The sequence below is a fragment of the Dendrobates tinctorius genome, unplaced genomic scaffold, assembly GCF_039654945.1.
Source record: "Dendrobates tinctorius isolate UK_male_01 unplaced genomic scaffold, ASM3965494v1 ptg000079l, whole genome shotgun sequence".
NCBI lineage: Eukaryota > Metazoa > Chordata > Amphibia > Anura > Dendrobatidae > Dendrobates > Dendrobates tinctorius.
Window position 1 is genome coordinate 1,091,185 of NW_027361747.1, and position 26,838 is coordinate 1,118,022.

Consider the following 26,838-nt stretch of genomic DNA (forward strand, 5'->3'; position numbering starts at 1 on the left):
TATTTTGTGAGCTATAACTTTTTTATTTTTTCTCTAATGATGCTGTATAGTGGCTCGTTTTTTGCGGGACAAGATGATGTTTTCAGCGGTACCATGGATATTTATATGCATCTTTTTGATCACGCGTTATTACACTTTTTGTTTGGCGGTATGATAATAAATCATTATTTTTTGCTTCGTTTATTTTTATTTTTTAAGGGGTTCGCTAAAGGGGTTAACTAATGGGACAGTTTTATAGGGCGGGTCGTTACGGACGCGGCGATACCTAATATGTGTACTTTTATTGTTTTTTTGTTTTTTTTATTTCCAAAAAATTGGGGGAATATTTTTTTTTTTCTAATTTGGCGATTTTTTTAAAATTATTTTAACACTTTTTTTTAACTTTATTACATAGTCCCACGTGAGGAAACTCACGCAAGCAAAGGGAGAACATACAAACTCCTTGCAGATATTGTCCTTGGTGGGATTTGAACCCAGAACCCCAGCGCTGCAGGGCTGCAGTGCTAACCACTGAGCCACCAAGATGGTGCATTGTGACTCATAACATTTTCTATGTCTGTATTTCTACACCTGCACAAACTGACTATACGTAAAGGGGACATCCAGTGAAATGTAGTTGTCACCTCTTTAAAGAATAGGTAATACCTTTTTGAATGATGGGGGTCTGACAGCTGGGACTGACAACAATCAACACTTTTATCCCAGCTAGAATGGGGCTGCCGAGCACTGCACTTGACTTTTTCGGCAGCCTCAAAGAGAATGAATGGATTTAGCCTGAAGGCATTTTAGGGTTTCTACTCACTCAGTTGTGTTGGAGGTAGGCACATGAAGTGGTTTCAGTAAAAATGTTCAGGCTGCTTTATTAAGACTTCATAAACCGCTCAAAAAAAAACCAAAAAAATCTGCTCCATCCACCAGGGTGATGAAAACGAAATGAGGGTGGACATTTCAGCAAGACAATGATCCCAACCACACAGCCAAGGAAACTCTCCACTGGTTTCAGAGAAATAAAATAAAGCTGCTAGAATGGCTGAGCCGATCACCTAATCTGAATCCATTAGAAAATTTATAGAAGGAACTAAAACTCAGAGTTAACAGAAGGAGCCCACAGAACCTTTAGAATTTGAATAGTGTTTGTGTGGAAGAATGGGCCAAAATCACACCTGAGCAATGCATGCGACTAGTTTCTCCATACAGGAGGCATCTTGAAACTGTCTCCACAAACAAAGGCTTTTGTACGACGTATTAATTAAAGTTCAGTTATCATGTTCAATACTTTTTCCCTGTCATTTCTCATTATTACACAAAACTTAATTCATGGACATCTATGGAAGAATTTCTTTGCCTGTGTGGATGGGATGTGTTGTTACCATCATCTGGTGACAATTTCATGTCAATAGCACTTTTAAAAATATATTTACTTATAAAATTGGTGTTGTGTTCAATACTTATTATACCAGCTGTATCTCTCTTTCGCTCTCTCTATATATATACATACAGTACATATACTGTAATTGTCCATATGTTTTTGGTCTCTTAAAAAGAGGCAGCTACATATTAAAGATCGGTAATTCCTAAACCCTTACTCCAATTAGGATGCGAATACCCTCAAATTAAAGCGGAGAGTCTGCACTTTAAGCCCATATTGATTACGTAACTGAAACTTAAATATGTTTTGGTAAACATATAAAATGACAAAACTTGTGTCACTGTCCAAATACATCTGGACTTACCTGTATATGCATAAATATCACAGCAAACTCCCTTGTGTTTAAAAGCTGCACAGTCTCCCTCTACACAGTGATCTCTCCCAGAGCAGAAACAAGAAGACCCCAATAGCTGTCAAATAGTGAGGCAGCAAAGAGCCCTAACTTCATGACTTCAGCTTTTCTTTCTTATACGGGATAGAGCTACTATTATCACTAAATTAATCAGGAATGCTTTAATTTTCTTAATGACATATACTGGAGAAAGTTGTTGTTTTTTATCTCCTTTACCATCATAAAGTATTCACATCACATCTCTGAAAAATGAGAAAGAACTGATAACACAGCATAATCTACACACTCCATACATCCCTTCACGAACATATCCAGAGAGATCTTTTGGTTTCAATGACAACTCAGAACATAATGGGGTTGTCTCCATTCAGAAAACTTTAAAGAGGCCTTGACTTATGAAGAAAACCTTTTGGGCATAAGCTCTGTATGAGAATTTGGAAAAGATTGAGGGATTCTTTGTTCAGTATCTTCCTCTGTGAGCGGCACGAGCGTCTCTCACTTTCTTGAGCACCTCACCTGTCTACAGAAATAGCCATTAATTTGGCTGCGGCAGTGAAAATGTATTGTCAGAGTTAACATTTCTTGGAAATAACAGATGAACCTGCGGCAATCGCTGATCAACATTTTGGATTTATTTACTAGACAAATTTCGTACTACTCAGTAAATATAAGATCTTGAATGTCTTGCTTATCTTTTGTCACAGATTTTTGTTACAAACTCCTATTTAGACGTTTCTTAGATTTCTTGATATTGTAATAGTAAGATGACAATCACTCTGTCTCCCATAATAGTTGTCAGCTTGTTTTCCTGGCTTTCACAGCTAATTTACTTAAAGGCGCACTCCCATTGCGCTAAACCCCTTCACCACCTGGGGTTTTTCCAATTCTGAGTTTCCTTTTTTTGCTCCCCTTATTTCCAAAGCCATAACTTTTTTTATTTTTCCATCAATATGGCGTGGTGAGGGCTTGTTATTTCCGGGACGAGTTGTACTTTTGAACTACACCATTGGTTTTATCATATAGTGCATAGGAAAACATGAAAAAAATTTCAAGTGCGGTGAAATTGCAAAAAAAGTGCAATTCCACAATTGTTTTTTGTTTTTTTTTTACCATGTTCACCAAATGCTAAAACTGACTAGCCATTATGATTCTCCAGGTCACTGATGTTTTTATTGATACCATTTTGGTGTAGATATGATCTTTTGATCGCTTATTATGTTGCGGCAACCAAAAAAACTTAATTCTGGCGTTTTGATTTTTTTTCTCGTTACGCCGTTTACCAATTGGATTAATTCTTTTTATATATTGATAGATCACGCGACTCTGAAAGCGGTCCCAGCTCTATGTAGCTAAAATGATCATTTGCTATGGGCGCTGACCACTGAGCGGCACTCATAGCTATCCAGCACTGAGAACCACCGGGGTCTGCTGCAGACCTTGGGTTGTCATGCCAACCCATTGACGACCCTCGGTCATGTGACACGGGAGCCGATTGGCGGGATTAGTGACGAGCTTCTGGCGCGTGCATGTTAAATGACGCTGTCAGAGATTGACAGCGGCATTTAATCAGCTGACATGTGCCAGGAAAGCTGCGGGCTCAACGCTTGAGCCCGCAGCAAACAAGGGAAGCCCACCTTGGACGTACAAGGTGGTAAAAGAGTTAATATACTGCAACAGTCATATTATATAGCACTGTGTACTTACAATTTCTCATTTTGCCTTTCTACCCAGTTAATTATTCCCTTTTCTCAGCTCCATGCCGAAACAGGTAGTCTCTTGTCCCTACATTTATCATTCCCCTCTTCAACTCCTGACCCAGCTGTTCCCTCCTTCCCGACAGAGACTTTTGCAGTGACTTATGACCCACACAGGAAAAATGTACCTCTTGTTTCTACATAGAAATTAGAAGGCTTCAGATACAAGAAAGATATATGTATTTGTACCATGTTAGCCAGTAGATAGAAAAATATTTAGAATTGAAAATTCTCAGTGGTTGATACCTTTTAATGGCTAACTGAAAAGATGGTTTCAGGATTCAGATAGTCAGTCAGTTTTTAATCACGTGATGTCATAAACTTAATGGAAAAGAGAAGAATTAAAAGAGCAGAAAGGCAAAATGAGCAATTGTAAGCAAACAGTGCTGTATAATAAGATGATTGCAATATATTACGAGGATAAAAATTTTGATGGGAGGAGGACGAGTGCTTCTTTAATAGCAATTCTCATCAGCTAAATACCTATAAAATAATATTTTCCATTCAGGATTAATAGAAAGCTGGTTAAGTGTCTTGGTGGAAATTATAATAATAGCCATGTTGACAGTTGAAAATATTAGCCATAATTAAGAAATTCTAGAATCTAATAACAAAATTACCAAAAATAGTGAATTGTAAAAAAAAAAAATCTCTTATTCCTAGCTTGTTATGTTTATTATTTCCTATTACCCAATTGTTATCAGCAAAACTGGTCATAACTGAGAAACAGACAGGATCAAAATTGGCAAAACCCTGTGGATAATCATGAGAATGCCTGATCTGTTTGTGGACCTCCTGACTATCAACGTAGGGATCTTGTGGAAAAAAAATGTTGGACTTCAATAACCTCAATTTTTTTTCCCTCACAAGGTGTTTTTTCTTCTACTCTATTGTTCATGTCTATGAGGAATATCTGGATACTAAGTTATCAGTCTAAGAATAGTAAGATCCAGCATGACCCTATAGTTACTGAATCTTCACTCAACCTTTTTCTGCTCTCATTGATGTGATACATAAATGCTTGTCTAAGATCCAACAAATCTGCAAAAATTACACAATTTGGGAAATTCACACCAGACTGTTCTTACTATGAAACTGACTGTAAACCCATATCCTGCAGCCTAAATAGATGTACAGTATATAGCAAAGTTTTGCTGTTTTTTATTCTACAATTTGGTGACTGGGGAGGACAACAAGGACTTCTATTACTGTAGATCAGGTGCACGCTCCTATATGACACAAAAGTTATGTACATTAGCACAGACATAGCAATAATCCAGCAGAATTTATGTATTATATGAAACCTATAAATGAAAGTGCCAGATGTGAGATGAGGTTTACACTGAGTGGAAAGATGCAGTACCTCTGAGACATGTAACTTTAACAGGATCCAGGGGACGTCTTTCAGGACCAGAGTCTCCTGTCTGCACTGACCTTTTCCTTTTCCCAAGGCCACATGAGTATTTAAGCTCATCAGTTGTGAAAACAAATCTTATGAGGTATCGGAGGAGCCGCCTTCCGTCTTTCTTGGAGGAGTTGACTGCCTCATCCCATTGTTTACCGCTTATGTAAACAGGGTAGTTGTTCAGCAGCTGTTTGCTGCCCTGTGGAGCGAACGGAAACGGTAAGGGTTAGGCTTGAATACACGTATAATGGAACAAGTAGGTTTAACATAAAGGGGTTATCGTGGATGTTGCTTGTTTTTTTTTAGCTAATGGTCTAGGTACTTACCATTTGCCTGTTTTGTTCAGCCCTGTGACAATCTCTCAAAGCTCAGGCGGTAAATCTCCCTCTTCACTTGATCTCACGTCAACAGAGCAGCTCTTTTACTTCCAGTCTGCTCAGTTGATGGGCGTCACTACCTGTGGATTGGGCGTCACTGTTGACATCATTCTGATAGTCAACTACTCGGGAACTGGCTGTCAGTCAGCATGACATTGGCATTGATACCCTGTCAACAGAAGAGAGCAGAAAAGAAGCTGCTCTGTCGACGTGATGTCAACCGAAGTTGGGTAATCGAAGACAGGACCAGTCAGTGATCACTCTGAGCCAGATGAGATTGGCACAGAGAAGAGCAGGCAGGTACATTAGCAACTACCTACACGTAAGTTCTTAGTCCATAGCCAAAAAACATAGACCTGGATAACCCCTTTAATTAAAAATTAGTAATATAATAATAATAACATAACAGTGATCTACAAACTTTAGTTCTCCATTTGTCAGGAAGAATTTCCAGCATACTCCTACAGCAAGGGAGTACTGGGAGTTGTAGTTACCGTATGTAATTGCTGGAGTGGTAGTCATGTGAATTGCAACCTATCTAGGGTTTTTCTAGCATGTCACAAAAATTCATTTAATTGCAAAGTAAGAAACTGGAAAATTAAAAATCCAAGAAAAGGTAAAGGTAGGCACATCTGTTTGTAATAATTTGCTTGTGCCTTTTGTTGAAAATGTTACAATATTTTATGCAAAATGATTTCAGACCATTCCTAGTTCATACTCTGCAAATTATTAGGCCAACAATACAATCAATAAACTACTGCATTTGATGAGCTAACAATTTTTTAATTTTCTTAGATATCTGCCAAAGTTTGATTATTTTTCTGCTGTATGACAATGGAGCAGTGATACCGTGATAAGCTTGTTACAAAATAGACACTTTCCACTAATTCAGAAAATAAAGCTTGTATGGTAACTGAGGGGTAGTGCTCGTTCTAAAGAGCTCACTGATACGAGCGTGCTCCTGTAATAGGACATCACGGATGTAACAAGTCAGTTCATGAGACGTCTTCTCTACTCAATATTCCACTATCAGTCGTGAGTAATATTACTTAAAAATGGAAGAGTTTAGGAACCACAGAAACAAATTGGGGTCGCTGAGTGCAGAGGGTATAAAAGACACCAATGATCTTCTGACTCCCTAACTGCATTATCATTAGCACAAGTACTGTGTGCCATACGCTTATGGTGTTGGTTTCCATGGCCGAGCTGCTGCGTGCAAGCCTTATATCACTAATAACAATGTCCAGTGTTGGATGCCGTGTAAAGTATACTTCTACTGGACCCTGGAGCAGTGGAAACGTTCCATGGAGAGTTGGATCGCGCTTTTCTATCTGGTATTTCAGTCTGGGTTTGGTGAATGCCAAGAGAACATTACCTACCAGACTGCACTGTGCCAGCTGTAAAGTTTGGTGGAGGAAGGATAAAGCTATGGACTGTTTTTTTTCACAGGGATCTTCCAATGTGCTTTAGTTTAGTTCCAACTCTACGATTCTATGATTCTATCAAACAGAGGCTGGACAGACATCTGACTGGGATGATTTAGCGAATCCTGCTTTGAGCAGGGGGTTGGACCAGATGGCCCAGGAGGTCCCTTCCAACTCTACGATTCTATGATTCTATGATTCTAGTTTCAGTGTAGGGAAATTTTATTGCTTCAGCAAGACCTTTTGGCCAATTGTAGCTTCCAGTTTTGAGGGAATAGTTTGGAGCAGGCCCTTTTTGCTCCCATGGACTGTGCACAGTACTCACAGCAAGGTCCATAATGGCACAGTTGGGAGAATTTGGTGTGGAAAAATATTATTGGCCACACACCACATGCACCTCAACCTCATTGAACAGCTTTGTGTTGAACTAGTACAGAGATTGCGAGTCAGGTCATAGTATCCAGCATCAGGGTCTGACCTCTCAAATGTCCTTCTGAATCACGGTCCAAAAACTCCCAAAAAGACATGAAAATATTGTAGAAAGACTTCCTGGAAAAGTGAAACATGGGATAGCTGCAGAGGGACAACTAACAACATATTAAAGGGCTCTAACATTGATGACCTATCCTAAGAATAGACCATCATTATAGGATCAGCGGCAGTCTTTCACCTGCCACAGATTAATAAATTAGCTATGGCGGTGAAAGGGATTTCAACAATGAACAGCTCAACTGTGCTGAATGTGTAGCAGCCGCTACTGGGTACTGCATACTAAACTCTGTTCAAGAGATTAACAAGAAAGGAAACTGATATTCAATTCTTGCCAGTGCCTACCACAAATTGAATTGAGCTGTACTGTTCTTCTCCATTTAATGTTTACATCCAGCCGCTGCTGAAGCCAATAATATGGTCAGTGGAGGTCTTGTATCCAGTGAGGCTGCGCCCCAACTAGTGACGCGACTATCCAGTGGGTGTGGCCTCGTTCAATACAACTGAGCGAGGCCACGCCCAGTAGACGGGCTTTGGTCGGGAGTATACATACGTATCAGCCAGTCCTGAAACCTCGCAGTGCACAGTGCATGGGGGGATTCATAAGTCTGCAGATTGACTAATTTAGACTGAACAACCCCTTCAATGCATATTAAGGCAAACATCTCTACTTCAGTCTCTCTCGGTCAAAGTTCAAGAAATATCCTGGTTTATCCAAATCTTTAGCCATACTGCAATCTTTAGCCATACTGCCATGATTTTTAGAAATAAAAGGATCTGTCAAGTCATACTTGATGATTTTTTTTCTATCTGTACTTTCATGAATTTGACATGCTAATATGCTGAGGCCTTTAGAGTCTTTTTTTTTAAAATTTCTCCAAGCATTGCACAAAATGACCTTGGGGTGAATTTGCTGGGATGTCCACTCATAGGAAGATTTATCAACTGTCTTGAATGTTTTCTACTTGTGAATAATCTTTCTCATTGTAGGACGATGGAATCCAAATTATTTGGAAAACCGCTTCTTAACACCCATAACACATCTACAGATCATGATGAGCGCAGGTGTATAGATCGGATTTACCAACCGAGACCATTTCATACAAAAAATATTCTGGCTTTGTTGTACAGCTGGCAACTGCCTTTAACAGCAGCTACTGGAGCAATGAACATTAGATAGTCTAATGACCGTAGATAGGTATATAAATAGGTGAAATAAATAAGATTTAGAATCATTCTCATGAAATACATACATGCAGGGACAAAATTGTTGGTGCTATAGGTAACAAATACAGTATTTCTGTTAGGGCTGGCGGAACGCACCAAATTATAAAATAATAGTAGGGGCGTTCGCACCCGGGGTCCACTGTGCCGAGGTGGTACACTGCTGCGAGATAATGGACACCCAATATGGCGGTATGATGGCGGAACACACGTGGGTTAAACGTCACCCGGTGTGCACAGGGTGAACTCTGTTGCTTCAGAGCCGCCGGACCGCTAAACACAAATACCGTGCCTGTTCAAGCTGACAGAGCTCAGGGCCTACTGAGCGTGCGGCGTCGCATCGCGAACGCCGCTAACTGAAGTGGAGCGACAGTGACTGCCGCGGTACAATAGTGCCCTATAGTAGGCGACACCATCGGACGCTAGTGCTGTGGACTGATGTGCACTGTTGCCTATAGCTTAGCCACTGACTGGCGCTGACTCTAATACTGATACCCTAACCACATGCGTAATATCCAAGGGAGGGGAATCTTAATAAGTCATTCACCAGGTACATGCATCCGTCATCATCGACACATATAGCAACTAGAGTCTATACTAGAGCATGGCCGAGTGGCCATGTGAGTCTTTTATAGCCGAGACCTTCCAGAACCTTCCAGATCCCCCTGATGGATCAATCAGAACTGGAGAAGGACCTGAGCATGTGACTCCCGATCCCCAATAGGGAATCGTCCCATGAGCATGCTCAGTGGAGCGACGGAAGGACTTAGATTCCGGAGTCTTTTGCTGCTGGCCAGGGTGCATTGTCATACCTGAACCAGAGCAGGCAGCAGCAACCAATCCTACGCTACTGGTCTGGGCAGAGCGCCGAGACCGACGAGGCCGAAGGAGAATGGGAGACCGCCGAGTGCAAGGCTCTGGATTCCTGCTGTGCAGTGGTAGGAACCCGACGCCTAAGATTACCCCCCTCCTAGGGCCCCCTCCCCTCTGAGCCTCACTACGCAAACTTACCACGCACCACCCTGCATATCATAATGACATTGATCTAAAAATCGTCCGAAGACTGGTCTAATGTCACGGCAGATGACTCGGACAGCAGGGACATGTGAACAGGTTTAAGGAGGGACACGTGGAAGGCGTCAGAGATAGCCAAGTGTGGAGGAAGAGCCATACGATAGACCACAGAGCTGATCCGCTCGAGGACTTTGAAGGGACCAATGTAGCGAGGAGCAAACTTAGTGGACCTGACTCGCAGCCTGATGTTATGGGCGGAGAGCCACACTAAGTCTCCAGGGGAGAAGGTTGGAGCAGGACGACGATGTGCATCCACGGAGGACCTCATTCTCTCCTTAGAGGCCCGAATGGCATCCTGGGTGCGATCCCAAAAATCACGTGCCTTCACCGCCCAGTCTGCCACCCTAGAGTCGGTGGATGACACGGGCATGGGCACAGGGACACGAGGATGTTGGCCGTAGTTAAGGAGGAATGGCGTCTGGCCGATGGAATCGACCACAGTGTTGTTCAAGGCGAACTCTGTCCACGGCAACAAAGATGCTCAGTCATCCTGCCTGGCTGAGACAAAATGTCAGAGATATGTGACCAGGGTCTGGTTGGCCCTCTCTACCAACCCGTTCGTTTCGGGATAGGCTGAGGAGAGATTCAGTTCAATACTGAGCAAGCGACAGAGCTCTCTCCAGAAGCGAGACACAAACTGGGGACCCCGGTCACTGACAATCTTGTCAGGCAAGCCGTGCAAGCGGAAAACATGCTTGACGAACAGCACTGCTAGGCCCCGTGCGGAAGGTAGCCGAGAGAGAGGCACCAAGTGCACCATTTTAGAAAAATGGTCGTTGACGACCCAAATAACTGTGCTGCAACTGGATTTGGGTAGACCCACCACAAAGTCCATGCCAACCATCTCCCAGGGCCTGTCCACCACCGGTAAGGGGTAGAGTAACTCAGCAGGTCGCTGCCGGGAAGGCTTATTCTTGGCACAGGAGACGCACTCCTGTATGTAGTCTTTGACATCACGAGCCATATGCGGCCACCAGTACGTCCTTGCCAGAAGCTCAACTGTCCGCTTGGTACCAAAGTGTCCACCCAGCCTGGACGCATGAGCCCAATAGAGAACCTTCGGATGCAAACGGGCAGGGACAAAAGTCTTGCTCATGGGTACAGACTCAAGGGCGACTGGAGCCACTGTCCTCAGACTCTCCGATGGTACGATTAACCGAGGCTCCTCCTCCTCCTCTGCTGATACCACGGAGTGAGAGAGCGCATCGGCTCAGACATTCTTCTCACCGGAAAGGAAATGTAGGGTGAAGTGGAACCGAGAGAAGAAAAGAGACCATCGAGCTTGGCGAGAATTTAACCGCTGAGCGGTTTGGAGATAGACCAAATTTTTTTGGTCAGTGTAAACTTGGAAGGGATAGCAAGCCCCCTCCATTCAGAAAAGGCCAATTTCATGGCTAGCAGCTCCCTGTCCCCAATGGAATGGAATAGTTCCTCTCCGCTGGTGGGAAGGTCTTGTAAAAAAAGAAGCAAGGAAGCTTCCGACCTTGAGCATCCTTTTGGAACAGGTCTGCTCCAGCACCGACGGACAAGGCATCCACCTCTAAAATAAACGGCTTATCCACATTGGGGCGATGTAAAATGGGAGCACTAGCGAAGTGAGACTTGATGGAGAGGAAGGCCTTAGATACCTCCTCAGACCATAATTTAGGATTCGCTCCCTTCTTGGTGAGGGCAACCAAGGGAGCTACCAAAGTCGAGAAGTGCGGGATGAATTGGCGGTAATCTAATATATAAAGCTCAAAGTGTGTATGTATGTGTGTATGTGTATGTCCGGGATAGGCATCCGCACCGTCGCAGCTACAGCCCCAAAATTTGGCACAGTCACACGTCTGGACCCCGAGAGCGCCCTAAGCTATGTTGTGAGGTGAAATTTTAACCCTGTGCGTTCCAATTCACCAAAAATTTTGCCCCTATCTACATACTGGGGGAAAAAGTGTGTGCGCGTCAAGCCCCGCCCCTCGTTGTGATGTCATAATGCCCCTATTTGCATACTGGGGAAGCAGTGTGTGCATATCAAGCCCCGCCCCTCACTCTGTCACAATGGTTGCCATGGCGACGCTGTCATCAAAGGTTGCAAGCCCTGCCGCCGCTCATTATGATGTCATAATGGTTGACTATGGAATGGAGGATGTGTGATAAATATATGGGCACCGGACTATGGGATGGAGGATATGTATGATGGGTATATGGGCACGGGACTATGGGATGGAGGATGTGTGATGAGTATATGGGCACTGGACTATGGGATGGAGGATATGTTTGACGGGTATATGGGCACGGGACTATGGGATGGCGGATATGTATATGGTCACGGGACTATGGGATGGAGGATGTGTGATGGGTATATGGGTACTGGACTATAGGATGGAGGATATGTATGACGGGTATATGGGCACGGGACTATGACATGGCGGATATGTATGATGGTTATATGGGCGCGGGACTATGGGATGGAGGATATGTATGATGGGTATATGGGCATGGGACTATGAGATGAAGGATGTGTGATGCGTATATGGGCACTCGACTATGAGATGGCGAATATGTATGATGGGTATATGGGCATGGGACTATGGGATGGAGAATATGTATTATGGGTATATGGGCATGGGACTATGGGATGGAGAATAAGCATGATGGGTATATGGGCATGGGACTATGGGATGGAGGATGTGTGATGGGTATATGGGCACTCGACTATGGGATGGAGGATATGTATGATGGGTATATGGGCACGGACCTATGGGATCGTGGATATGTATGATTGGTATATGGGCACGGGACTATGGGATGGAGGATAATTATAATTTTCTATAACTAACAACAGTTAGTTACTATGCCCGGGCAGCGCCGGGCTCTTCAGCTAGTAGTTAATAAATCCCATAAAGCGCTGCACCGCTTTAAGGGAGTGAGGCTCCTGCCAATCCTTTACCGCCCGCAATTTTGGCAGGATCCATGGCCAACCCTTGGGCCGAGATGATAAAGCCCAGGAAAGGCAATGACTCCTGCTCAAACACGCACTTCTCCAACTTGGCATATAGGGTTTTTGCCCGTAGGAGATCGAAGACTTTGCAAACCTCTCTCCGGTGGGACTCCAAATCTGGAGAAAATCTGAGAATATAATCCAGATAGACCACCACCGAAGAGGAAAGCATATCTCGAAAGATATCGTTTACGAAGTCTTGGAAGACGGCCGGGGCATTACATAGGCCGAAGGGCATGACCAGATACTCATAATGGCCATCCCTGGTATTAAAAGCCGTCTTCCACTCGTCTCCCTCACGTATGCGTATCAGGCTGTATGCTCCCAGCAGATCGAGTTTGGTAAATACTCTTGCTCCCCGCAACCTATCGAACAGCTCCGATGTCATGGGCAGAGGGTAGTTATTCTTAACGGTGATGGCGTTAAGACCCCTGTAATCGATGCAAGGCCGCAATTCACCGCTCTTCTTTTGCACAAAGAAGAAACCCGCCCATGATGGTGACACCGACTACCTAATAAATCCCCTGGCCAGATTCTCCTTGATGTATTGTGCCATGACCTCCGTCTCCGGGAGAGACAGGGGATATACACGACCCCGGGGAGGCTCTGTACCAGGCATGAGGTCTATAGGACAGTCGAAGGGGCGGTGCGGCGGAAGAGTCTCTGCCGCTCTCTTGGAGAACACATCAGCGTACTGCTGATAGTGTTTAGGGAGCGAAGAGAGATCTGCGGGAGCCGCAGTGGCGGCAATCTGAGGGCAGTTGCTCAGACATCTACCCTCACAGGACTTACTCCAACTAAGAATTTTCCCCGAGGACACTCATTATGGGGAGAATGGCAACGCAGTCAGGGAACTCCCAGGAGAACCTGATCGATACCCTCAGGCATCATAAGGAGGGACACTGTCTCGTGATGGGACGGAGATAGAGAGTCTTAATGGAGCAGTCTGATGGGTAATCTGCGAGGGTAATGTCGAGCCATTCACCACTCTGATGATGACCGGCTGAGGTAGTATAACCAAGGGGATTGCGTGATGGAGAGTGAAGGCTGAGGACATAAAATTACCCTCCGCTCCAGAATCTACGCAAACCTCCACTGCCAGAGTGGAGGAGCCGAACTCCAGCACCCCCTTGAAGGTTAGCTTGGAGGAAAATGGTGTGGTATCTGGTAGCCCTCCTGCTGTTGCCACTAGACGCGGGCGTTTCTCTGAGCGCTGTGGGCACCTATTGGAAAAGTGACCAGACGGTTGGCAGTGAGCGCGAGCCATGGAGGTTCGAGCTGGGCGGAACTTAGAGCGCGTGTGAGGCACCTCCATAACCACCAATGACTCGGACGCTCAGTCAGATGGCTCCAGAGACTTAGAGAAAGTTGGAGCCAACCTAAACCCCTGTCTGGACTGGGAGCGCTCCAACCCTCGCTCTAAGAAGCGGATATTTATACGGGTGGAGATGGTAATGAGCTCCTCCAGAGTGTCGGGAACCTCCTGAGTGGCCAGAGCGTCCTTAACGTGGTCAGCCAAACCCCTCCAAAAGATTGGTATGAGGGTCTTATCTGACCATTCCAACTCCGAAGCCAGTGTCCGAAAACTAATGGCATGGTGGTTGACCGGGGATGACCCCTGTGTCAGGGCCAACATCTGGAGCGCGGTATTGTGTGTGACCCGTGATCCCAGAAAGACCTGCCTCAAAGACCTTGGAACTGAGAGGCTCTCGGAACTGCGGGGTCACCAAGCTCCCACAGTGGGGTGGCCCACTCCAGAGCCCTGCCATCCAGAAGGGAAACGATGAATCCGACCTTAGTCCGCTCAGAAGGAAATCGCGTGGCCAGCAGCTCTTGCTGAATAGCACACTGGCTTACGAATCCCCTACAGGAGGCACTATCGCCCAAGAACTTCTTGGGCAGCGGGAGGTGGGATAACATCGGTGCAGGGATGGAAGTGGGAACACGGGAGATAGCCTCTGCGGCTGCCTGAGCAACGGTTGCAGTAACATTCGCAGCTGAGGTTGAACGCTCGAGAGCCAACAATCTGCCCCCCAGCTGCCGAATGTGCTGCAGTAGCTGCTGTTTATCCGCCATTACTAGCCAGACCCTGGTGCTAGTATAATGTTAGGGCTGGCGGAACGCACCAAATTATAAAATAATAGTAGGTCCGTTCGCAGAGCTGCGGGACCGCTAAACACAAATACCGAGCCTGTTCAAGCTCACAGAGCTCGGGGAGATAAACGCTCAGTATATGGTCACAGAACTCGGGCCCAAGGACACAGGGCCAGCGTCCCTCTAGACCTACTGAGCATGCGGCATCGCAACCGCGAACGCCGCTAACTGAGGCTGACTGCAGCGGCGCAACAGTGACTGCCGTGGTACGATAGTGCCCTATAGTAGGAGACACCATCGGACGCTAGTGCTGTGGACTGATGTGCACTGTGGTCTATAGCTTAGCCACTGACTGGCGCTGACTCTAATACTGATACCCTAACCACATGCGTAATATCCAAGGGAGCGGAATCTTAATAAGTCATTCACCAGGTACATGCATCCGTCATCATCCACACATATAGCAACTTGAGTCTATACTAGCGCATGGCCGAGTGGCCATGCAAGTCTTTTATAGCCGAGACCTTCCGGAACCTTCCAGATCCCCCTGATGGACCAATCAGAACTGGAGAAGGACCTGAGCATGTGACTCCCGATCCCCAATGGGGAATCGTCCCATGAGCATGCTCAGTGGAGCGATGGAAGGACTTAGATTCTAGAGTCTTTTGCTGCTGGTCAGTGTGCATTGTCATACCTGAACCAGAGGTGGCAGCAGCAACCAATCCCACGCTGCTGGTCTGGGCAGAGCGCCGAGATCTGGGCAGAGCGCCGAGACCGACGAGACTGCTGAGCAGGCTCAACTGCGGCTGAAGGAGAATGGGAGACCGCCGAGTGCAAGGCTCTGGATTCCTGCTGTGCAGTGGCAGGAACCCCACACCTAACAATTTCTTATTTTGCTGCTTTGATAAATCTTTATATGCTGGTTGATAGACATATTTTATAGCTATGAAACTGATCCATAAATCAATGCATGGTAGCATGTCCTATAACATGTCCTATGTAAGGGCTGAAATCACCCTCACTAGACCCAGACTGTCACCCAGATAGATAAATAGATAGGAGATAGATAGATAATAGATAGATAAAGTAGATATAGCTAGATAATAGATAGGTAGACACTAGACAGACTGACAGATAGGGTATACCGGTATATCAATGTGCTTAATTATATCCTATACAATGTGACGTGTGCTTCCCCTTCTTCGCAGAGGACCCTAGCATAGAACGGCACTACTATTCATCCATTCTCATGCCTGATTACATGCACCATTCCTTCACAACACAATGTTGGCAGCGGCCCTGATTGCGACACACAAAGCAATGTAGTCAATTCATTCCCCGAGAACACAAGCACACCATTACACTGACAATAAAACATGCTCAGGAATGAACAAGTAATTGCTCATTCTAAGGGCTGACACTTTTAAATTACATTTGCATTTTCCATAACAAGACCCAATGAGGTATAATGAACACCTCTGAGAAAGCAGTTATTTATAATTTGCACTTTAGCTGGTAGGAGCAAAAGTGTCAATGATCCAGTGACTGAGAACATCATTTAAATATAACCCGTAACCCTTCTCTTCCTCTATTAAGATGTCAGGTGCCCGGGATGTGTCTGATGAAGGTGTCGTCTTTATGACGGGTGACAGTATACTGTAAAGATGATGCTTTATCATCAGCTCCTAAATTACCATTAAGTAGTGGAAAATGCGCTGCTCAATTTAATGGAGGAATAAAAAACAAATCAATAAAACAGCAGCATTAAACCCGTGCAAAAAAAGCTTGATGTAAAAGCAAAGAATATTCCCACCAGTTTATAGCATTAAGTAAATGTCAACGTGTCAAGCGACAATGCTTCTAATTCATAATTTTCATGAGCTGTGAAATTCAAGGGCTAACTGTCAGCATTGGGACTAATTACTGAAATAATAAAGAGGTATTTCATCTGCATTTATAAGTGATACCATGGTTGGCAACCTGGACTGTACACTTCAGAAAACTGGGGTAGGAAACTTTTCTATTCATACATTTCCATAAGTAACTTGTAATTCAGAAAATACTTTTATTCTCAAAGGAGAAACGTAAATGAAGCAAGTAGTATGTTGTACCCGTTGTATGTTGTACTTCTTTTATGTGGTACTTGTACTATGTTGTACTTGTACTTGAAGTATGTTGTACTTTAGTGTTATACTTGCAGAATGTTGTACTTGCTGTACTCAAACTATGTTGTACTGTAGTATGTTGTACTTGTACTGGCAGTATGTTGTACTCAAAGTATGTTGTACTTGTTAAAGATTGTACTCATAGTATGTTGTACTTGTATGTTGTATTTGTAGTATGTTGTAGTATTTTGTACTTGAATGTTGTACTCGTAATATATTGTACTTTTGCTTGTTGTACTCGTAGTATATTGTATTTATGTACTAGTTTGTCATACTTTTGTGATAGCTGTATGATGTACTTGTGTACTAGCAGTTTGTTGTACTTATGTACTTGCAATATGCTGTATTCTGTAGTGTTATACTTATGTATTAGTAGTATGTTATACTTGAAGCATGTTGTAATTTTGTACTTGTAATATGTTGTACTTATACATTTTGCAGTATGTTGCTCTTGCAGTATGTTGTACTTGTGTATTAGTAGTATGTTGTACTGATGTACTAGTAGTATGTTCTACAGATGTACTAGTGGTATGTTGTACTGTAGTCTGTTATACTATTGTAATAGTAGTATGACGTACTTGTATGTTGTAATGGCGCACTTGCAGTATGTTGTTCTTATGTGCTAGTAGTATGCTGTATTCATAATACTTTGTACTTATTTACTAGTAGTATATCGTACCTGTTTACTATCAGTATGATCTACTTGTGTCTAACAGTATATTGAATTGTTGTGTAACAAGGTGGCACGGGGTGGTAGTCATGACCGAGTCTCTTAAAGCAACAGTCAAGAAGCACCCCGGCCCCTTGCACATGAAAAAGACAGGTTTGGTCCCAATCCTACAGCACATTCAGTTACCTTCTTTCCATGCTTACTGCAGCCACTGAAGGTGAGGGTCCAGGAAAAACACGACAGGCACAGTTCTGCTCCCTCCCGAAATGGAGAGCCACAATAGTCTTTCTGATGACGGTCCCAAGGTCCTTCTACGCTGCCTGGCAGACAAACAGGGGTCTGCGGCAGCTTTGTACCGTCATCCAAGGCACCTTCTGCTCCTGGCTGTAGGAGCGTCCTGCCACGGGCAAGCCTGCCCGGGCACTGACTGGGAGACAGGAATTTCATGTTCGTTTGAGGCTGTTGACCCAGCCTACCAGATTAACCCTTGCTGTCCCTAATGTTAACATGCTCATTACAACAAATATATACAATACAAGGGCATGGGATAGAAGAGCATCAGACAGTACATAGAGCATTAATAAAACCATGAAATGTAGGCAAACCATCAGGCCACTGCACGGGACACTCAGGCCTGACATATAGGAGAGAGAGAGAACTGAGGGTCTCCACCACCTCCTTACAGTTGCACTTGCCATATGTTTATTTGAAATATGCTATACTTGTGTACTGGTAGTATGTTGTATTTGTAAATTGTGTTTTAGTAATATCTTGTGAGTTGCATTTGGCAATGATTCTAATGTATAGCAAAAATAAAAATGAGTACTTGTGCCAGTCACACAGATGTAATGATTCTCCTGTGCCTTGTTCTCAGAGGGAGTGAGCAGTCTGAATTAGTGCAACCAAAGAGCAGTGTAATGGATGTGTTATTGGCCACTCTGCAGAATGCAAAACTAGCTAATACTAGTCAGTATCAGGACAAGCTCTTCTGGTGCCCAAAGAAAAGATGTCAGAATATGCTCCCTGCCCCTGTTGATAGCTGTAAAATAAACAATTTTTTATATGGCTTCTTACCAATCTATAATAATCTAATTTGAATTTTCACTAGCCTTCAAGGCCTTCCATCTTTATTACTTCCACCTTTGTGCAATACTCAGGGCATCATATATCTATAGTAGAGTCCACCGGCTGCTTCTCTTCAGAATACACTTCTTATCTCCATTATACATTAAAAAAGTTATCTGGTGAAAACAAAGTTATAGCCAAATGATAGCTGATACCTTATTTATAAGTGATCTGACCACTGGGACACGTGTTGCTTGGCAAAATGGGCACTTTTATCCCTGTTGGAATGGATCAGCAGTGCACATGCTCGGCCTGCAATCGGCGCTCTTTTCAGTATATATGGGGCTTATGAGAGCTGCACTTGGCTTTTTCCGGAAGTCCCACAAAGAAGGAATTCAGCGGCTGTCAGGCATTCACACTGATGCTTCAGGTAGGATAAAAATTCCTCAATCTGCCGATCAGTGTGGATCCCAGCAGTCAGACACCAGGTGGATAGGTGATAACTTTTTTCACTAGACAACCCCTTTAATACTGTTAGGATTCTAACCCAGCAGCTCTTGTGCACCAGGCGGCAGCTCTTCAGCTCGCTGGACAGTTCCATGCTAACCCAGATACTTGTACCTGCGTTGCTTCTGATTGTCTCCACCCTAACTGAACACTCTATTTAAACCTGGCATTGCACTCCCTTCCTTGCAAGATTATTGAGCTACCAGTCGTCTCTAGTCAAGCTTCCTTTCACCTGCTCCTTCATTCTAAGATTATACTGCTGCTTCCGTGTGTCGAATTTTTGGCTATCCCTGACTACGCTACGTGCCGGTGCTGCCCCTAGTCGCTGCAATACCAATACTCCAACCTAGGTCAGTACATAACAAATACACAGTTTCTCTACATTTGCATCTCTGATGACCTGCTCCATGCTCTTTTGTGAGCTCAAGATCGGTTTTCTAGTAAAATGCCACCAAAGTCACAGGATTACATATAGTATCCCATCATGCCTACTTTTACTTGGCTGACTGCATGTGAAAAATCACTTTGTTCTCCACATATTAGATCTGTAGTGTATGGATCTGTAGTATGGCATATGGTAATATGGTCTGCAGTGCATCAGTGCAGAGCTGGCTGTCAATCAGAGTGCTAGGGCGCGCTTATAACCACCGCTCTCGGCAGTTTGAATGGTGACGGAGGCCGCGCCGGTACGCTTATATGACTGAAAGCCAGTATTTCCAGGGAGGAATAAAGTTCAATTTCTCTGGAGTGCTACACTTTTAGTACCAGACAGTCTAATCTAGTGACACCATCTAATTGGTTGCAACTTTTAAATATCCTTTTGTATAAGTGTCCATGACATTGCCACTAAATTGTAGCACGAGGGGCAGCCTGCAGAACCCTAAGCACACTGCATGTTGATGCTTTCATGAGACAAATATTGTCCTCTAGAAGCACAACAAGCCATGATCTTTACAGGTTGAGGTACAACATGGATTCATAGCAAGCGATCTGTGCCATACTACAAATCTGTAGAATGCAGATCTAAAATGTGTTTTTTTTGCAGGATTGATAAGAGCCTTGACATGAGCTGATAGAGAGGGGGAGAGAAGAGTGCAACTAACTGTTGTATAGAAATCAATGGGCTGACTGGTATGTTAGGAGTTAACTCAAAAATATATTGCAGGTTATTGGCGCTAGATTCTGTCATGGGACATAGATCCAAAAACCTAGTCTGATTACTATTTGTGGTGTTGGGAAGGATTTTTTCTACTCATTACCACATTTTGGTTTTGCCTCCTTCTAGATCAACCTGTTAGGTTATAGGTTGAACTTGTTGGACTTCTGTCTTCTTTGAACCCTGAAACTGTTACATTTAACTCAACAGGTCACTGATATATACATATATACCTTTGGCAGATACCAATCAACTGTTTAATTACATCACAATTATTTGTACTTAACATCTAATGTGAGATATCGCAACTGAATCTATGAAGATCAGGAACATAATAATCAGGGCACACAATAAGTTGGCAGCATTAAACATTCATTACAATGATTAGGATTAAGATGTTGTATTCATTTGCCAAGATAACTATCACACATTGTAATGAATCCTTACTAATGGTATATATATTTCTTAACATATAGTGCACCAATATGTAGTGTAAGAAAAAGCTATTTTGCATTTCAGTTGTTAAAAATGTGTAAATGTTCAATTTTAATGATTTTAATAAGTGAAATGATGAAAAGTAACACATTTCATCAAAATCAGTAGAGCAAGATGTGAGTGAAGCAGCACAAAGAACTCCGGACCATCTGCCAATATGCGTTTTATTGTGCGATAAATAAAGTGAACATAACGTGGTGAAACTGGATGTACTATCACTAAATAATGTCAGGGGTCTGACCTCTGGGACCCCCACTGATCCTTAAAATGAAAGGGCAAAAGCACTGATTAAAGGGAGAGTCATCGACCAAATATATTTATTTATTTATGGCAACTGAGACTGTTTTGTAGAGATCATCTCATGGCAGTCATCTCATTATCATCACAGGCAGGATTAAAATGTCAGATAACACCTATAAATAGATAAGACAGGATCCACTATTCACAATAGGGTATGGATACAGCTCACCTCCTCCCCCCTCTCTGCTTGATGGCCTCTGCACAGATCACAGCAAATCAGCAATAGAGAAATAATAAAACATAACATAGTAACATAGTTATTAAGGTTGAAGGAAGACTTTAAGTCCATCTAGTTCAACCCATATCCTATCCTAACTTGCCCTAACATGTTGACCCAGAGGAAGGCAAAAAAAAACCCATGTGGCAAACAGTAAGCTTCACATTGGGGAAAAAAATTCCTTCCCGACTCCACATACGGCAATCAGACTAGCTCCCTGGATTAATGCAATATTAAGGAAACTAGTGTATATACCCTGTAATATTATATTTTTCAAGAAAGGCATCCAGACCCTTCTTAAATTTTAGTAGGGAATCACTCATTACAACATCATATGGCAGAGAGTTCCATAGTCTCACTGCTCTTACAGTAAAGAATCCGCGTCTGTGAGTATGCTTAAACCTTCTTTCCTCCAGACGTAGAGGATGCCCCCTTGTCCCCGTCACAGGTCTAAGAGTAAAAAGATCATTAGAAAGGTCTTTGTACTGTCCCCGCATATATTTATACATTGTAATAAGATCACTCCTCCTAAGCCTTCGATTTTCCAAACTAAATAACCCCAAGTGTAATAACCTGTCTTGGTATTGCAGACCCCCCCAGTTCTCTAATAACCTTGGTCGCTCTTCTCTGCACCCGCTCCAGTTCAGCTATGTCTTTCTTATACACCGGAGACCAGAACTGTACACAGTATTCTAAGTGTGGTCGCACTAGTGACCTATATAGAGGTAAAATGATGTTCTCCTCATGAGCATCTATGCCTCTTTTAATGCATCCCATTATTTTATTTGCCTTTGCAGCAGCTGCCTGACACTGGCCACTAAATCTAAGATTGTCGTCCACCCATACACCCAGGTCTTTTTCAGTGACTGTTTTGCCCAGTGTTTTACAATTAAGCACATAATTATACATCTTGTTCGTTCTACCCAAGTGCATGACCTTACATTTATCCCCATTAAAGCTCATTTGCCATTTATCAGCCCAAGCTTCTAGTTTACATAAATCCTCCTGTAATATAAAATTGTCCTCCTCTGTATTGATTACCCTGCAGAGTTTAGTGTCATCTGCAAATATTGAAATTCTACTCTCTATGCCCCCTACAAGGTCATTAATAAATATGTTAAAAAGAAGCGGGCCCAAAACTGACCCCTGTGGTACCCCTCTGCTAACTGTGACCCAGTCCGAGTGTGCTTCATTAATAACCACCCTTTGTTTCCTATCCCTGAGCCAGCTCTTAACTCACCTACACATATTTTCCCCTATCCCCATTGTTCTCATTTTATGTATCAACCTTTTGTGTGGCACTGTATCAAAAGCTTTTGAAAAGTCCATGCACACCACGTCCACTGCATTCCCTTGGTCCAGTCCTGAACTTACCTCTTCATAAAAGCTTATCAGATTAGTCTGACAGGAACGGTCCCTTGTAAACCCATGTTGATATTGGGTCATGAGGTTATTCTTCTCCAGATACTCCAGTATAGTATCTCTTAGAAAACCCTGCAGAATTTTACCCACAGTTGAAGTTAAACTCACTGGCCTATAATTTCCAAGTTCAGTTTTAGTCCCCTTTTTGAATATTGGCACCACATTTGCTATATGCCAGTCCTGTGGTACAGACCCTGTTATTATGGAATCTTTAAAGATTAAAAATAATGGTCTATCTATGACTGTGTTTAATTCCTGCAGTACTCGGGGGTGTATCCCATCCAGGCCCGGGGATTTGTCAATTTTAGTGATTTTTAGACGCCGCCGTACTTCCTGCTGGGTTAAGCAGGTGACATTTAATGGAGAATTTTTATCCCTGATCATTTTATCTGTCATGGGTTTTTCTTGTGTAAATACTGTTGAAAAAAAGTCATTTAGCATATTGGCTTTTTCCTCATCCTCATCCACCATTTCACCCAGACTATTTTTAAGGGGACCAACACTATCATTTTTTAGTTTCTTACTATTTATGTAGTTAAAGAATATTTTGGGATTATTTTTACTTTCTCTGGCAATGAGTCTCTCTCTCTCAATCTTTGCTGTCTTGATTTGCTTTTTACAGAATTTAATCTTCTGTATTTAGTTAATGCCTCATCACTACCTACTTGCTTTAATTCTCTAAATGCTTTATTTTTATCTCTTATTGCGCCCCTTACAGCTCTATTTATCCATAGTGGTTTCCTCCTATTTCTAGCATGTTTATTCCCATATGGTATATATGGTGCACAGGTCCTATTCAGGATGCTAATAAATGTCTCCCATTTTCTTTGTGTATTTTTATGTCTCAGGATATCGTCCCAGTTAATTGCACCAAGATCATCTCTCATCCGTTGGAAATTTGCCTTCCTGAAGTTTAGTGTCCTTGTAACCCCTCTACTACACATCTTATTAAAGGATACATGAAAACTTATTAATTTGTGATCACTATTACCCAATGACCCCCAACCCTTACATTTGATATGCGGTCTGGCAAGTTGGTTAATATTAGGTCTAGCAGTGCCCCCCCTCTTGTTGGGTCCTGAACCAGTTGTGAAAGGTAATTGTCTCTCATAGTTGTCAAAAACCTATTACCTTTTCCGGAAATGCAGGTTTCGGTTCCCCAATGTATTTCAGGGTAGTTGAAGTCCCCCATAATAATGACTTCTCCTTGAGTCGCAGCTTCATCCATTTGCTTTATGAGGATATTCTCTGTTGCTTCCATTATTTTTGGAGACTTATAACAAACCCCTATCAGTAATTTATTATTTTTCCCCCCTCCCCTTATCTCTACCCACAGGGACTCTACATTTTCATTAGATTCATATATATTATCACGAAGGATGGGTTTTAAGGATGATTTTACATATAAACACACGCCTCCCCCTCGCTTTTTTGTTCGGTCATTTCTGAACAGACTATAGCCCTGTAAATTAACCGCCCAGTCATGGCTCTCGTCCAGCCATGTCTCAGATATCCCCACCATGTCATAACTATGTTCCAACAACATTAACTCCAATTCCTCCATTTTGTTGGCGAGGCTTCTGGCATTAGTATGCATTCACTTTATGTATCTCTCTGTACCTCTATCCTTTCTTAAATTATTAACTGTTCTAACCCCACCCCCCATGCCACCCCCACCCCCAATTTCATTATTTGCGCCCAGGTCTCTATCTGCACTGTCTTCCCCTCCTATAAAAGGAATACCCTCCCCCCCGTCCCTAGTTTAAACACTCCTCCAACCTTCTAGCCATTTTCTCCCCCAGCACAGCTGCACCCTCCCCATTGAGGTGAAGCCCGTCCCTAGCGTAGAACCTGTAGCCAACTGAGAAGTCGTCCCAGTTCTTCAGGAACCCAAACCCCTCCTTCCTACACCAATTCCAGAGCCACTTATTAACCTCCCTAATCTCCCGTTGCCTCTCTGGCGTGGCACGTGGTACAGGAAATATTTCCGAAAATACCACCTTGGAGGTCCTTGCTTTAAGCTTACAGCCTAATTCCCTGAAATCATCTTTAAGGACCTTCCACCTACCTCTAACTTTGTCATTTGTGCCAATGTGCACCATGATCGCTGGATCCTCCCCAGCCCCTCCCAGTAATCTGTCAACCCTATCAGCGATGTGTCGGACTCGAGCGCCAGGTAGGCAGCACACCGTTCGACGATCCCTGTCTTTGTGACAGATTGCCCTATCTGTTCCCCAAATAATTGAGTCTCCCACTACCAGAACCTGTCTGGCCTGCCATGCTCTCCTATTTCCCCCCTTACTGGAGCAGACACTCCTCTGGCTTTCAGAGGACATGCCTTGCTGCAGCAGTGCTACTCCTGCACTAACACTCCCCTCATCTGCCAACTTAGCAAACTTATTGGGGTGTGCCAGATCAGGACTAGCCTCCCTGGTGCTCTTCCCTCTACCCCGCCTTCTTACTGTCACCCAGCTAGCTGCTTCATTGTCCTGTAGCTCCAACCTAGCATCCCCCCCTCATCAATCCCATTGAGCGTCTGCTCAGTGAGCAGAAGACTCCTTTCCATATTGTCTATGGATCTCAGTGTTGCCAGCTGCACATTTAGATCCAGTATCTGGGCTTCCAAATGCACAACGTGCTCACATCTCGCACAGCAGTATGCACCCTCGACCGGCTGTTCAAGGATTTCATACATGCGGCAAGACGTGCACTGGATGGCATTGGCAATAGTGGTGCACATCCTAATGGGGATTGCACCAGACAAAAAGATAAGCAAAAATAAATAAAAAGTATTAATAAAATATAACAGCAATTCAGTAATACCTCCCTTGGAAACTCCCTGAATTCAAAGTCACTGAATCACAAGTCACACACTTACCACAGTTCGCACTTACGCTCAGGTCACACTCGGCTCGTTCACACTCGCGCAGGCAGAAGATTTAATAGATTTTTTTTTCCCTTTTACCAGCACACCACCCTGCTGCTCAATGCACTTCCAAAAGGTGTTGAGCCCCAACCAGCTGCCCCTTATAAACCCTTAATTATGAACTCCCACCCTTAATTAACCCCTTGTGAATATAGTTACACCTCAAGATTTAAATGCAATATAGTTAACCCTTAAAAACACAGATAGTAAAATAAGAGATTAACCCTGTAGAAAGAAAAAATAGGTTAAACAAGCTCCCCAAAAATTGAACAGGTAGAAAGCACTCAGCAACCTACAATTCAGCAACTCACACAGGTATTTGTTATAGGTTTTCCAAATAACTCTTCACTGAATCACAAGTCACACACTTACCACAGTTCGCACTTACGCTCAGGTCACACTCAGCTCGTTCACACTCGCGCAGGCAGAAGATTTAATAGATTTTTTTTTCCCTTTTACCAGCACACCACCCTGCTGCTCAATGCACTTCCAAAAGGAGTTGAGCCCCAACCAGCTGCCCCTTATAAACCCTTAATTATGAACTCCCACCCTTAATTAACCCCTTGTGAATATAGTTACACCTCAAGATTTAAATGCAATATAGTTAACCCTTAAAAACACAGATAGTAAAATAAGAGATTAACCCTGTAGAAAGAAAAAATAGGTTAAACAAGCCCCCCAAAAATTGAACAGGTAGAAAGCACTCAGCAACCTACAATTCAGCAACTCACACAGGTATTTGTTATAGGTTTTCCAAATAACTCTTCACTGAATCACAAGTCACACACTTACCACAGTTCGCACTTACGCTCAGGTCACACTCAGCTCGTTCACACTTGCTCAGGCAGAAGAATTAAAAGATTTTTTTTTTCCCTTTTACCAGCACACCACCCTGCTGCTCAATGCACTTTCAAAAGTTCAACCTTTAATGAATATAATAAGAGCTACCAAAAGATACAGTGAAGATGAAGCACACTAAATCAAATGCTACAGACTATAACAGAGAATGTCTGTATATGTCTCAACAACAGATCACACAGAGTATATACATGTGACTATTCCAAATCCAGAATTTGAAAGGACTGAACAGAAAAAAATAAATTACTTGGTCTGAGACAGTGTAAATAGAGACCAAAGTCAAACAATGAACGGTTTCCTTATCAGAGGTATAAAACAGAAGAACCTCTACCCTGTTCAGGTTATCAAGGAATATGCCTATTCATGTGTATAGAAGAGACATCAAAATAACAGAATCCATAAACATTATGAGAAAAGGAAAGATCTCACCGCATGCATATGGAAGTTGTCCA

At 43.2% G+C, this 26,838-nt stretch overlaps 1 protein-coding gene across 2 annotated transcripts in view; it reads right to left on the reverse strand.

Moving 5' to 3' along the window:
- BEND4 (BEN domain containing 4) overlaps positions 1 to 26,838 on the reverse strand; it is a 173,428-nt gene that overhangs the window by 43,439 nt on the left and 103,151 nt on the right. The window contains exon 4 of one of the 2 annotated variants that reach the window (XM_073583424.1): positions 4,899 to 5,139. In XM_073583424.1, coding sequence (XP_073439525.1) covers positions 4,899 to 5,139 — 241 coding nt within the window. The remainder of the gene's footprint in view (positions 1 to 4,898; positions 5,140 to 26,838) is intronic. The other variant, XM_073583425.1, reaches the window with a different exon arrangement.